We start from the raw sequence: 14,381 nt of genomic DNA, 5'->3' as shown, positions 1-14,381 counted from the left end.
CTCTCGGCTGGGGGCTTCAGTTGCCAGACCCGGTTGAAGCATGAATGCAACGCACTGCAACCACTCTCGCAGGCTGGGGGCCATCCCAGGTATGCTCATCTTGCCGTTTGACAGAAACCAAGCGAACACCTCCTTTTCTGAATCCCCTTTCTCTGATCGGAGCTTTGGGGCCGACTACGCTGCAACGTAACTCGACGGCCCTCTCATGACAGCTTTGGACGACCTCCGACCTTGCTTCCTTGCTTTATTCCTTGCCCACCCGCAGGGAAATTAGACACCCGGTCAGCCTGGGAAAGGCGGCAAAGGAACTGTGGGAAGAAGAAGTTGAATGAGAACAACAAATGGTACTACGATACTGGAGAGCGCCCCGATATCATACCATTTAGTAACGGGACCCCGTTCCAGCACAATTGTTGGAGGATCAATTCCATTAGGGGTGGAAGGAACCAAAGTATCAGGACTACCAGTAACAGAATTTGGAGAAGTGCCCGCAATCTGCGATCTGCAATCTGCAATTGATCAATGAAATAGTGTGAAGAGGTTTGAATTTCATCATTTCGTCGACGCCGCAGTCAAAGCTCTCAACAATCCATACAGGATCTGAGTGAGTCTCTCCTGAGCCAGCATTTATTAACACAACAAAGAAAGTCCCCTAGAAGACCAAATCGTATCCGGGGGAGCCAGAACCTGGAAGAACTCCCCATCCCCGAGATCCCCTCCTTGCGATTGATAGGCCTTGAAGTTCCTGTTCCTCTACCTGATTCCATCCGGACCGACGCCTCCAAACCCACAAGTCAGACTATGAGAGACCAGTTCAGAGGTCCCTTTGCGACACCAAAAAATTCGACACTTTTGGAACGCCCGGAACCACTCAACGCCAGACCGCCTTGCCACCGGGCATGAGGCTGCCTCTAGATACTGATTGTGTCTGACCATGGGAGGGTGTTACAGAGCTCATTCTGCCACCCGATCGCTCAATAGTTGGAGTAGATCGGACATCCAACCCATTCAACGTAGTGCGCCGAAAGCCACCCATGCCCTTTCCGTGACTGACAATGCCTTGTACACGGGGGCTCAATACACCCACCTTCCATTCATTTTCCTTTTCAGTTTTACCCGTTACCATTCTTCGAACGTGACTTGGCCCAAACATATTCTCACTGGGGGGCGAGCTAGATGATGCTGTGGCAGCGGTAGGGGACCGACGACGTTGAGTCCGTGAACCGTTAATTCCAGACCGGCGAACCGAACTTGAGCGCCTAACCGCATCTCGGATTTTGATGACATCTTCTTTGCCCGCTTGGCGTTCATTCTCTACGTCAGATCCTGAGGCCGAAGACCCAACACTGTCACTGTCGGCAGATGTGTCCGCAGCCGGTTTATTCAAGTTCATCGGGGCTAGCGAGCGTCTGTTAGATGCTTTACCAGCGTCCAACTCCCTCAAAGGAGAGCCTTCACTGTCCGAGGAAGATAGCGATGTCATTCTCGGAGGCAGCATGCTCATTGAAAGGGGCGAGCCATCGTATTTCTTAGATAAGAAGCCTGCTTGGAATCGACTGTTCTTAGACTGTACCCCAAGCGTTGATTCAGGCGGTGGAGGAATGGGTGAAGAGTCTGGAGATTGAGTTTGAAGCTGTGTAATAGAAGCTGCGAGGTCTGAGACTTGAGGTATTGTGATTTCGGTCGTCGACTCGTCCGCGGGAGACGGAGTGAATTTCTGTGGAGTCTTCTCAAATTCTGCCAACGTTCCGTTGTCAGTGTCATCCCTCCATCTCACTGCTCGCTTGGCAATTTTGGTTGGAGATCTCTTCTTCTTGGGGGTGAAAGACACTTGAACGCCCTTCTTTGCTGCTCCGAGAAGTCCCCTTCTTCGAGGAGACGGCGCTTTGGGTGAAGGAACTGGTAGTTGTGGGGCCAAGACAGGTAGGCTCTTGGGGCGTGACGGGCTGTTTTCTAATAAGATTGAGTTATTCATGTATTGTTTTCGTCGCTTCGGAGTGCCTGTTTTCGTTGGTGCAAAGGCCTCTACCGGAGCAAGACTGCCATCTGGTTTGACAACATAAGAAGCAGCACTGGAAGATGCATTTAACATCTTGCCTAGGATCTGAGTAGCTGCCTCGACAGCCTCATCCACACTCATCCTATTCAAGCTCTCGATGGAAGATATGACCTCAAATAGAGCCCGCAGTAACACTTGAATGGTTGGCGCATCACCGGACTTGTCTTGGTCGGTTACGGCTGCCAGCGCCTCTCTTTCAGCGCTTGATCGAAGGAACTCAACCTCCCGGCGTAATGTCTCTGAGTCAACCATATCTCCAATATCAACCTCACTGAGTTGTCGCAAACTGTGCTCCAAGGCAGTATTCATTGAGCGGTCCCAGGAGCTTTTATGAACCTTTTGCTGGCAATGATGTCGACTAGTCTCGAGCTCAACCATGATTCCATGGGCGGTCTTCTTGACAGCTTGCATGTTGTGGAGAACATTGTCGTTCTCTGTGCTATCACAAACACTGTCGAATGCAGCGATCCAGGAGGATAGCATGGCGATTCGTCGTCCAATTTGTTTCAACTTGATCATGTTGGTAATTCGTTCCTGTCTTTCACCAGCAGAGTTTTCAAACGCACCCCTGATTCTCTGAACACCCTCTCTTGCAATGCTCTCTTTCTTCTCGTTCTGTTTTCTGAATTTGGCAAAGGCTAGCACTTCAAAGTCCTTTTGTTGAGCCTTGAGTTCGTTGATCAAAGCCATCTGTTCATCAATCTTAACCAAAAAGTCTTTCACGTGTCGATTGACGTTGAAAACATTCCGAGTGACCTTGGTCTGGATATTCTTAGCCCGGTTGGCGTAGCGAAGAGTATTTTGAGTCTCGTCGAAATGAGCACTGGAAGGACTGACACACACGATCATCACGGTCTTGCAGTTACCGCCGAGGGAGAATTTGAGAAGGCGGGTGAGCTTCGAGTTTCTATAAGGAACATGATTTCGCTTGCGAGGATCACAAAGAGCATTGATGCAGCTGCCTAGAGCCAGCAGTGATTTGTTGATGTTGGCGCCTTCCAGAAGACGCTCACCCCGGTTCTTGGTGGCACTGGCACGTTCACTTCCTGCGAGATCGATGATGCTTAGCGTTGCCATGGTATGAGGCTCCTCCACACTTGCATTTCTATCTTTCGACGCAACGTTGATTTGAAGAACTGCATGCGAACGTGAAGAAGTAGCGTTGGCTTCAGTCGGGGACATAGTTCGCAGCTCATTCCCCCGCATGATCATATCCATGACTTCTTGGACGTTTTGGGGATGATGGGTTGAGAGCCCTGCAACGGAGACAGTCTGATTGGCATCCTCTCTTAGCATCAGACCGGATTTGGAAGTTCCAGGGACGAGAAGATCGCGGATGGTTTCGTTGTAGATCTCGAGATAAGAAAGGGTGATCTCTGTGACTTTGTCTGCGGCCGACTCTCCGACTCTTTCAAATAGCTCTTGCATGGTCATGAATATCACACCGGGCTCTTGTACTGTGCCAGTAATTGTATGAGTCTTGCCACAGCCGGTGGCACCATAGGCAAAAACTGTAGCATTGTATCCATCCAAAACACTGTCCAGCAGGGGTTTGGCGGATGCTTCGTAGACTTCTGCCTGGGAGGCATTTTCGTCGAATATTCTGTCAAAGGCAAAAGTCTGATCTTTGACACGCTTTCCAGTGGGGACAACGGAGCGGGAGAACTTTTGAACAGGGTTGTCCTCGGGAGGATCGAATACGCTGGGAACGTGGTTAGCTCCAGGGTCGAGACAAGTTATGACTTGTTGGAGTTCTTACAGGCATTTATCATCGACCACTTTGATTACTGGTCGGATGCCTTTTTGGGAGAGCTTAGGAGTGGGAGCGGCAGCAAGAGAACCATCGCCCAAAAATATGGTAGCATCGTCACATTTGGTAAGCTGCGCAGCCTCCCGAATAGTGAAAGGCCGAACCCGAACAGTGACGGAGATGGACGAAGCACCGTCGGATACCATTGCGTATGTCTATGTAGATGTCCTGTCAGATCGAGCAACGCAACACCGAAGACATGAGATAACTGTCGCGAGTTCGAAAGACACAGAGGAGATGGAGTATCTGTAAAGGATGGATATTCAGGCGGATGGTCTTTGACGAAGGGAACGTGTGTGTTTGGTGTATAGACTGCCGTGCACTGTGATATCGGTGGTGCAGTGTGTTTGTTCCTCGAACTGCAACAAGTTGGTGTTGAAGAACTAGCCCAAATGGGCTTAGCCTAGGTGTCGTCACAGCAACGGCTCCCACATCATCCGAGGTTTTTCCGGCATACTTTCTGCCTCATCTTCTGCTTTCACGCACTTCTTTTGTAAGGTGTTGCTTTTATTTCAAGCTCAGAAGCATCCACCCACGGTTTGATTCACTTTCTTCCTTTTGGTGATGGTCATCGATGCGCGTCGATGTGTTTGCTCTACATCTGCCCTGTTTGTTAGCATGGTCCCATCCCGCCTGGCATTCAACTGCTAGATAGGCTATTGATGTCTTCAGGCTGAGAGGGAGGCACATGCCTACGATTACTATGCATTACTTTGACATCGTAGAATGGCAAGGACGCATGTACGCATCTAGGTAATCTTGTGATTGCTATCGCTTTCGTCACGGCTATCTCTAACTACTTATCTACTGACCCGGAGTGTCATCGGAACTCGGTGCCGATGGAGTCTTCAACTTGAACCATCGTCACTGGAGGGGCGGGAGGAGTCATGTGTCTCATCACCCGCACTGTTGCACCCTGTAGGTACGTGGTTTCCGCCGAATGTTGGTCAAAGCTTGGCAAGGAAAACACCACGCGAACAGCGGCTAGGTTCGGCACCAACTCCCGATGAAAGCCGATTGTCCACCTTGGTTGAACAAAGCTACCTACCTATTCGTGAGATGACCTTTCGGCACTGACGTACCCATCTTATGCTTTGGTGAGTGGTGAACGCAACGGAGCCCTCCGCCTTTATCACTGTCTTTCGGCTGGTCCGTTGCGATGGTCCAGTTGCAATGCCTAGAGGTAGGATACAAATTGCTCATATGCCCTTATGCAAGTCAATCCCTCCTTGACACGAGTTATAACGATACAGACTCTCAACCATGGATCTACCTAGCTGTGCCACCCACCTCTCTCGACTCCAAACACGACACATGCTCCGCTCGACTTTCGTTCTTTCCTCGTTGATCTCACCGGCGCACAGTCAGCAACGACGAGTGACAACAACTCGATTTGAGACAAGCCGCCAGGTACATACGCGACGCAATGTCTCCTCGGCAGCATACGACCTGCCTTCAGATCCTCATCCTGAATCTCACTCTGTCGAGATGGCCAAACTAAGACCCTTATCCTGCCTTCCACTCTCAACATTAATACGCTCCTATACCATCACCTCCATATCTTCGATCCCGTTCCTCTTGAGCCCATCATTGAATCTTCTAACCTTCCTCACGCGGACCAGTAATCCGCTTCTCAATCCTGACCGAAACCCGATTCTTCACTTCTTTTTGAAGAAAACCTTTTATGCTCAATTCTGCGCAGGAGAGACTCCAAGGGAGGTGAGGAGGACCATCGAAGAGCTGAAGGACACAGGGTATGAAGGTGTGATATTAGGCCACGCCAAAGAGGTGGTCCTTTCCAAGGAGGAGGCCGAGGGTCTGGGAGCATCAGAAGACGATGACTCGCAGACAGCAATTAATGCACAAGAGATTGGACAATGGAAACAGAATATCATCGACACTGTTGAACTCTCCCAGAAGGGTGATTTTGTGGCCTTAAAATTCACCGGGGCTGGACGACAAGCTCTCAAGCACCTCAAAGCGACAATTGCCTGCGCACCTGAATTTGAAATGGCCGTACATGAAATCTGCAAGAGCGCTGAGCAGAAGGGTGTAAAACTCCTCTTCGATGCCGAGCAGACCGCTCTTCAAGAGGGTATTGACAATTGGACCATGTACTTTGCGAAAATCTACAACAAGGAAAAGGCTCTGGTACATGGTACTTACCAGGCTTATGCCCAAAAGACGCCCAAAGTACTAGCTAGGCACTTGAACCTGGCGCTTGAGAACAACTTTGTTCTTGGAATCAAGTTGGTTCGAGGTGCTTACTTGGGTAGTGACCCACGAGAGCTCTTTTGGCCAACCATTGAAGAGACGCACAAGTGCTATAACAGTCTTGCGCAGAGTGTGATTCAACAAAGATATAGCGAGATGTTAGAGCCTATCGAGAGCGATTCTTCGAAATTTCCAAGGGTGAGTCTGGTTCTTGCCACACACAACGCGGAATCTGTCAGACTGGCCGGCCAGCTCCGTGATTCGCAGGCCGAGCGTGGCGAGGCACGAATCGAATTGGCTTATGGCCAGCTGATGGGAATGGCTGATAATGTCAGTTGCCAGGTTGTACAAACTGCAAGGGCAAGAAACGATTCCCATGAAGCCAATGTGGAGGTGCCAAAGGCGTACAAATATCTGGTCTGGGGACAGATGGGAGAGTGTATGAAATATCTTCTTCGTCGAGCTCACGAGAATCGGGATGCTGTCACCAGGACAGTCGAGGCCCGGCAAGCACTAGGGCGGGAGTTGGGCAGCAGGATGTTGTTCTGGCGCAACTAATCAAGTGGATACCATGATTGGGCGATTGCATTGATCGGACATGCTATTGGGAATATTTGATGTAGGTGCCTCCGCTTTCTGAGGTCTTTCTTTCTGTTGTTGTCTTGTTTATTTGGCTGCATTGCATGTTGTTCTTTGATTGAGCATAGCATCCGTGGTGCATTGCATTGAAATGAAACCTAGAGCAGAGAGCATGTCGCGCAAGCGAAGATAAATATGATGAGATGAATTTCCCCGAGTTGAACTGAGGAAGCAAACAAATTCCACATTTGCCTTTTTTCGCCTTTTCCCCGGTGGTCTTTGTTAGAGATACAGTACAGCACAGCAAAGGAGAGACCCAGCTAGGTATCGGGTAGCTGCTTCTGTTGGATTGATTCTCTCAGACGATCTGCTTTCCATTTGGACCTGGACTGGCAAGCTCTTGCTGGATTTCTTTGTTCATCTGAAGATTACACACGCAAGTGACATACCATCTGACTTGCCCTGAGCCTGAAGGGTACTGTTCTCTGGAGTTTGTTGTTTGACTGCCTGGCCTGTGACCTGCTTGATCATATCAATCACTTCACTTTCACCATGTCTTTCCAGTCCTCTTACCGCCCACCACTTTCTTCGCGCTACAGTCTCGGTAGCACTTCCACCTACCCTGCTTCACCACCTTCTCTTTACTACAGCGACATCAGTAGCGAGAACTCGGAGGTTTGTTGTTCCTATCACATCTCTTCGTCCAACGCCTGGATCGTTCTTCCCCCCCGGAGGAACCGCATTGCTGATCAGGCACCAATACAGGATATGATGACCTTTGGCAAGAGCCCAGATCCAAATCATGTCAGCGATGTGATGGCTGAGGCGCTCGATTGCCTGCGTCGCGTGGTGGACCATGTAGGTTCCGCTCTGCGAATCTGCAGGTCGCTGGACTAATCAGAAATAGTTTCGCGCCCAGGATGAAAATGAAGCAGCGAATGGCATCGCTCGAGATGTCCACTCCATGCTTGACACGTTCAACCGAACCACCAATCCTTGGGGTATAGAAAAGTTCCAGATCAAGTCCGCACCTCCAGCAAACCCTGGTCAGGTCACCACCTGTCGGACCACGTCTCTCCCTCATGCAACCGTCCACGCATCCACCTGGGCCGCTGTTGCTGCAACAGACATACCTGCTAACAACCGCTTGGTCAAGTTCCGGCCTTCTGACGGTTTGAAGCGACATGTAACCGACGAGGTTGCTGTCCAGCCCCTTGGTCAAGATGAGGACATGAGATGCGCATGGATTTATGGTTGGAACAGAAGCAGACATGTACAAAATGCTACGGACCGCATCACCGCCGGTGCCATCTTCTCGGTGATCTATGTCCATGAGCATGAGGCTGTGTGTATCATTTTCCAGCATGCCAGCTCGGCGATCTTGTTGGCTGACGAAGAAGAACGATCCCAGCGAGAACTGGGCGTTGGATTGTTTGGACCAAGCACCGAGGTCAGACTTGGTTCACCGTATCCGGAGAACTCTGATCTCTTACGCATGGCCCCTCCTGTCAACGAGCGGCGGCGTCTTACATTCGCGCGCCAGCAGCTCTTCACCAATGGTATGACCAAGGAGCGTTTTACTAAAGATATTCATGACATAGTCGGCGGACATAATGTCATACTTGTTTGGCTTTTCAACACCGGAAATGGTAAGTCCAAGTGAAGATAGTCACCTTCCAACTAACAAGTGTGCCTAGCCACGGTTGTCTTTACTGCCACAGTCATTGCCCGACGAGTTCGCGATGAGTTTATCCAGTTGTCCCGAGAGCGAGGACCTTACCAGGACGTCCAAGTTGGCTTTTCACATGATCCATGTGAACGCCCAATGAACCTGATCACGCAGATCCCCTATCCAGTCCCCGGAGCGGCTCCTCGAGAGCGCAGTGATAGTGGAAAGTCGGCATCAAGTGGTGGTCGAGGATATAACCCTACTCCTAAGTCCGTCCCAGGTGCCACCGCCCGCCCCAGAAAGGGCACTGACTCTGATGGGTGGCAGACAGTTTCGAGAAAGCGTTGACCTGTTGAAATCAGGCCTGCACCAAGCCCGCCGTCCCGTCAGGGACATGATATCTTACAGATAAGAGCCCCTAACAATAGGGTATCGAAAGCGTACTGGGCAAACGATGATATGCGATGTGTGTAATCGAAGGCCGAGCTGAGCGGCCAATCCTGCGGATGAAATGGCGAATGACGAACTGGCGAATTGACGACGGAAGACACCCGAGCAAATCTTGCGGACTGTGATGCACACCCACGATGAACTACCATGGCGGTGTACACGGAAGGAGGATTATGAATGAGAATGAAAGCAGACATTCTGTACCTAGTGATGCCGTCCCAGTCGGTCTGGTAAACTTAGTAGATAGCCTATCCCAATTGGCAAGAACTCCAGAGTCTCCGCTTGCTCTAGCCGGAATGTGAAGTTGCAGGTGGGGGTCGTGGTGCGCGAACCAAGACTTTCGGTTGGGATTACCTTTTTTCACCCTGTCATCTTTGCCCACGTTTACCAACGTTCTGCAAGTTGTTCGTTTTCGGACCTGACGTGTAAATTCTTCTGATAATGGTGTGAGTATTCCATGGTGACGCTACAGAAATCTCATACAACCACAACGGTGATACTATAGATAGATTGGGTAGAGCGAGTCAAGTAAGTACGTGACTTCCTTGAAAGTCTCTCAAATGAGAAGCAGCAACCTCGGAGCGCGGCATGCAAAAGAGATGAGTCTCGAGTGTCGACGCACACATACACAAATACACATATCAATACTTGCCATCTGTTGGTGGGTGCATGTATTTCTAACCTGGAAAATGTTTCTGTGGTTGTCAAAGCCTGAAGCGAATAATGTACGTATCCTGGAAGCCAAGGCCTGGAGGATAAGGTTCTGACAGAGTGCAATTCGATCTTGATTGTGTGCCTGATGAACAGTCGGCAAGATTAAGCAGGCTCCGTGCATAGCAGACTCACGGTAAGTGTGAGAAAGAAAAGAGGTCGTCCTTTTCCTTGGTTTGAATGACCGACTGCTGCGTGAACGAACTGCAAGGGCAAATCTTTCCTGTCCAACCAACCAGCGTCCTCGGGTTAGGTATATCGGTAGGTGCCTTCAAAATCGGAAGATAGACGGTGAGGGAGATATCATCGGTGGGAGACAGAACGTGTGTGAGCTATGCGGTCTATCGGTTAGTTGCTTCCCTCTTCATTGATTCCACGCGGGCAGGCAGACAAGCGCACGATGGTCTTTTTTAAGGCAACTGATCTACCACAAAATTCACTCACACCATAATATCTCTCCAGAAGAACACCAAAAAACCAAAAAGCAAGATGGTGGCGGCACTCGGATTCGAACCAAGGTCCTCCTCAGGTTCCCTCTTGAGGGGCACTCCCCAATCCACGCCTCAGGACCCCTGAAGACAGGCAGCCGAGACATTTTCCAGGAAGTTCTATGGGAAAAGGAGATGCTAACCACTGCACTATACCGCCGCAATGATGAAGTGAGAGGATCAGGATCCTCAACACGGTTGGCCCCGGTTGGTTGAATGTGTGACTATTTCGGTGGTGTTTGTGATGAAAAGAAGATTCAAGTTGTTGTCGGCTGTCATGGGCATGGTGGATGCCGATATGGAAGATGGAAGACTAAGGCAAGGCTAGGGCAAGGGCATTGGGGGCGTATTGGGTGGAGGAGTCGTTGGTGCAGAGGGAGAGTAGGTTGGTGAGCTGGTAAGGTGAAGGATGGGAGGCGAAGGGGAGACCATATCACCAGGTACCTGGGTACCCTGAGGCAAGGATGGTCATGGACGACGGTGATGCAATGAATGGTCTACGATTGGAATTTTGGTCGAGTGAAAGTATTCGTTTCTTCAGTTCAACTTTTTGAGACTTCTGACATTCTACACTCGCTACGCGCTCATCACCAGCATCCATGCCTTGATCCTTCTGCTCGACTGAAATGCCCAAGCAAAGCTCTTCTCCTCCATGGCTTGTCGGACTCGTTCCACAGAAAAGAAAGAAAGCTAAAGAGCAAGAGAAGAGTCAGACCTCATCGACAGCGCCTGGATTCGAACCAGGGTCTTCCGGCTGTTCCATACTGTGGTGCGAATAGCAGCTGATAGGCCAGGTTGTGCTAGCCTAAGTGCACCACGCCGTCTACGGTGGTTGATTGACCGTTCGATGGTTGCTCATCCGTGAAGATCGAAATAATTGTGTTGACGCAAAAGCTAGCGGGAACGTAGAGTGACCTTTGGGTGAAGGGAGAGACCCTGGTTGGCCCCTGAAACCTGCAGTTGGCCGTCTTGACGGCACGGATTGCAATGTTCAGAAGTCAAGGGACGGCATACTCCATAATGCATACGGAGTATATTTGAAAGTTCAGCTTCCCCAGGAAAAGCAAGCGTGGTATGCTCCCAGTATGAACCAAGGTAGGTGCTGACTAAGGGAGGTCCGGAGTGACACTGGGTATCAGGCACCTCGGTGCAGGCCGCACAAGGCTGGGATGATACTGTGAAACTGAGGCTAAAATTCCACTGACAAGCCAAGTTTGTCGGGAGCGAACCTGCCACTACTCGGTACCTCGTCCCTTTCAGCAAACCTGATAAAAGGGCTGGACCATCTTGCTCGCGGTTCGTGAGCATGAACACTGCGGAAATATAGTACCACATTGACACATCCGATGTTCTTGCTCACTGTGGGCTCTGGGATCTGCAAGTGTCAAGCCACATCGCTTGCCCGGCTCGCCACGCGGGCGCGGATCACCCACTAGTTGGATCGATCCAAGCTGAACTCGAGATTCAAGAGGGGGCTTGAACGATTTTAGTCGAAGATGTCGATCCGAAGCTGGCAATTGACAGCTGCTATCTGCCAAATTCTTCACCTTTCGACTTTGCGACATTCAATGACTTCGTGGCAAAAAGGAGGCAATCGTAGTCAGCGTCTAACGTCAAAGAGCAGGCGTTAGTGGATGCCTGCCAAGGCCGGGGCACGCAATGCCTGGAGCAAACAGGGCGAGCAACGACGGTGCTAAAGGAGCTAGCAGGCGCTAGCAAGGCTTGTCTTGGTCTGTTCTAGCCCCTATATGGATCTAGTGAACCTTGCCTGTTGGTGGTTGTCACTCTGCCATTTTCTTCCTCCAGTAATGATTCGCCCATCCAAACGCCCCTCCACTAGTAACCTCCCCTCTCCTCCTCTCACCTGGCCCTGGCCCGACACCGAGGGAAAGTCTATCATCCCGACGCACGACGATTGTCGGTGCCGCGTATCGGGCTGTGGGCGGCTCTTGATCTTGGAAGTCTGGGGTTGAAAGTCGAGGGTCGAGGCGGTGGTCAGCGTCCCGCCCAATGCCACACCGCGGTCCTCTGCACCATGCCATCCCCGAACACAACCTAATTCTTCCACATGATATTCCTCTCTACACCATGTCTCTTTAATTATCACGTTTGCCTAGTGGCAATGAGACTCACTCCCTCAACTGCTCATGATACCCGAGCGAAAAGCCTTACTCAGCCGCACAACATGTCTGCTAGTACTACGGCAACCCTCCAACGCCCAAATGGTGCCGATGTTGCAGATCCGCAAGATGGACAAGGTGTCTCCTCTCGTCGCCTCAAGAAACGAGAAATCGACAGACGATGTCAGCGTCAGGCTCGCGAACGCACGAAAACCCGCATCGCCTATCTCGAAGGCTTGGTCGAGGATTTTAGACGGCAGGACTCCAGTGGACAAGTTGCTACATTAATGAAACAATTGCAAGAGATTGAGGCAGAGCGAGATCTGATGTCTAGGACCTTGAAGGATATTCAAAAGGCCATGGATGTACACAAACCCACCAAGCCGGATCAAGAGCCCCCAAGGCAAGACTCATCCTCCCACATCAATTCCGCTCAAGTCATCTGGGCCAGCAATGATATAGAGGAGCGGAAACCGAGCATCGCTTCCTTGTGCGAGACTGCGCCTGCGCATCTTAACGATCAACTACCAGAGCCCAGCCAACCAATCGATTTTGAACTTGCCACCTTCTCTCCTTCCCCAAGCGTCGTCCTGCCCGCGCAAGAAATATTATTTGGCCCACAGGTTGTCCGTTTGGACAGTGACAGTCCTCAGTCAACGAGCCAGGCATTGGTACAGTCCAAAGCCTTCCATGATCCAACCTTGATGCCTTCTTCATATGCCAAGAACTGGGATCAACCTTTGAATGGTTGCTCCTGTCAAAACCACCATGATGACTTTATCATGCCAGGCAAAAAGTCAATCTGGCGGGGAAACTACTGGCGTTATGCTAATGAAGTGCTGAGCGAACGCTTTGATTGGCCTGAAGAAGTTGAACCCACGTCTGATGCGGTGGCCGATGATGTACCTGTTCGAGCAGTACTTGAGGGTTGGGATGCTGTTGCAAGGAGGGGCCCTCTTCACCCCTCTTGGCAGATTCTACGGCGAATTGATCAGATACTGTTCAGATCCTGCGGCCAGACAGAACGCCTAGCCATTCTAAGAGCGATGCACAGTCTCTTGCAGTTCCACACCGAATCTACGTCCTATCGCTACTCGCGTCTGCCTCCCTGGTACAATAAACGACCAGCGCAGAAGATCGCACATTCATATGCCATTGACTATTTTGCCTGGCCTGGACTACGTGAACGATTCATTTTCGGTGAACATGATTACTGTGGTAATGAGTTCTGGCACCTGTTCAACAAGTCTCTCCGTGTTCTGTGGCCCTACGAATTTCGAGATTGCTATACACGTGAGATTGAAACCGGCTTGTACAAGGTTTCACCACACTTTGACGAGCGTCTTCGGGATATCAAGAGTTGGACTATGGGTCCGGACATTTTTCAACGCTTCCCAGAATTGTATTGCGATATCCCATCCTTTAACACTATCCCGGCGAATATCACTTCAACATCCCCTCGCGCGTCATCTTTCCTGCTGACTGCGCCGCCATCGAGCATCGAGAAGCAGAAAATCCCACCTGCGGAGGAGAAGAAACCGCACCGGTCGGAAGTACAGCGTCAACAGCATGGAAATCATACATCACATTCTGGCGTTAACTCACAAATGCCTGGTCAACATATGCCACTGTTCTCAAGTACGGCTCAATACATCATTCCTGAACACAATTCAATGACTGCTCTTGATGCTTTTGCCTATGGAGCGATAAGCGAGGCTGACTTCGCTGCGATGTATCATCCCGAGGACCTGGAGGGTTATCCAAACATCATTTTCTGAACGAATACGATATTCCGAATTTACTCAGTCTAGACAGTCATCATCGACGTTGCGAACTCAGCATTTTCAATGTATTTCATGATCGTGAAATGAGGATGTGCTTTACCCGTTCTGCGAGAGAAAACCTGTTCCAGACGAAAGTAATTCGGTTGACTTCCATTACGTCATCCAGTCGCCCGTCTCACTGTCTACACATTCACTATGTGACGAAAAAAATTGATTAAGCTCGGTCGCTTGGGGATGGGCCTGAACAGAAGAGATCGAGTTGGGCTCAATGAAACGGTTGGACAGCCTGGATTAGTCTGGCCGTGAGAACAACTGAGCTAACGACCATTCAGCTCGACCAGCATCGACCACTGCACTCTGAACGATCGCTCTATTCGAAGAGAGTTTCCAATTTGCCTGTCCAGTCTAACATGCCACAATCAAGAATCCCGTGGCCTTAGATGGCCTTATTCCGAATTTCAAACGGCCGTCTGTGAGATGTTATCCGTCAATCACCA

The 14,381-nt window shown here is 50.4% G+C and overlaps 4 protein-coding genes across 4 annotated transcripts; 3 read left to right on the top strand and 1 right to left on the bottom strand.

Annotated features, from left to right (window-relative positions):
* Positions 1-871: 871 nt before the first annotated feature.
* On the bottom strand, positions 872-4,015 carry A1O9_06762 (kinesin family member 18/19; the record flags this gene model as incomplete). Its single annotated transcript, XM_013403709.1, has 2 exons — positions 872-3,761; positions 3,819-4,015. The coding sequence occupies 2 exons, from the start codon at positions 4,013-4,015 to the stop codon at positions 872-874; spliced, it is 3,087 nt and encodes a 1,028-aa protein (XP_013259163.1).
* Positions 4,016-5,357: 1,342 nt separating this feature from the next.
* Positions 5,358-6,641, top strand: A1O9_06761 (uncharacterized protein; the record flags this gene model as incomplete). Its single annotated transcript, XM_013403708.1, has 1 exon — positions 5,358-6,641. One exon carries the CDS (start codon positions 5,358-5,360, stop codon positions 6,639-6,641), a length of 1,284 nt encoding a protein of 427 aa, XP_013259162.1.
* A 573-nt stretch (positions 6,642-7,214) lies between these two features.
* A1O9_06760 (uncharacterized protein) lies at positions 7,215-8,679 on the top strand (the record flags this gene model as incomplete). The annotated part of the gene is made up of 3 exons (XM_013403707.1): positions 7,215-7,520; positions 7,570-8,311; positions 8,360-8,679. 3 exons carry the CDS (start codon positions 7,215-7,217, stop codon positions 8,677-8,679), a joined length of 1,368 nt encoding a protein of 455 aa, XP_013259161.1.
* A 3,486-nt stretch (positions 8,680-12,165) lies between these two features.
* A1O9_06758 (uncharacterized protein) lies at positions 12,166-13,878 on the top strand (the record flags this gene model as incomplete). Its single annotated transcript, XM_013403706.1, has 1 exon — positions 12,166-13,878. The coding sequence occupies one exon, from the start codon at positions 12,166-12,168 to the stop codon at positions 13,876-13,878; it is 1,713 nt and encodes a 570-aa protein (XP_013259160.1).
* Positions 13,879-14,381: the final 503 nt, after the last annotated feature.

Source organism: Exophiala aquamarina, assembly GCF_000709125.1.
Source record: "Exophiala aquamarina CBS 119918 chromosome Unknown aczIA-supercont1.5, whole genome shotgun sequence".
Classification (NCBI taxonomy): domain Eukaryota; kingdom Fungi; phylum Ascomycota; class Eurotiomycetes; order Chaetothyriales; family Herpotrichiellaceae; genus Exophiala; species Exophiala aquamarina.
This window is presented reverse-complemented; position numbering and strand designations above follow the sequence as displayed.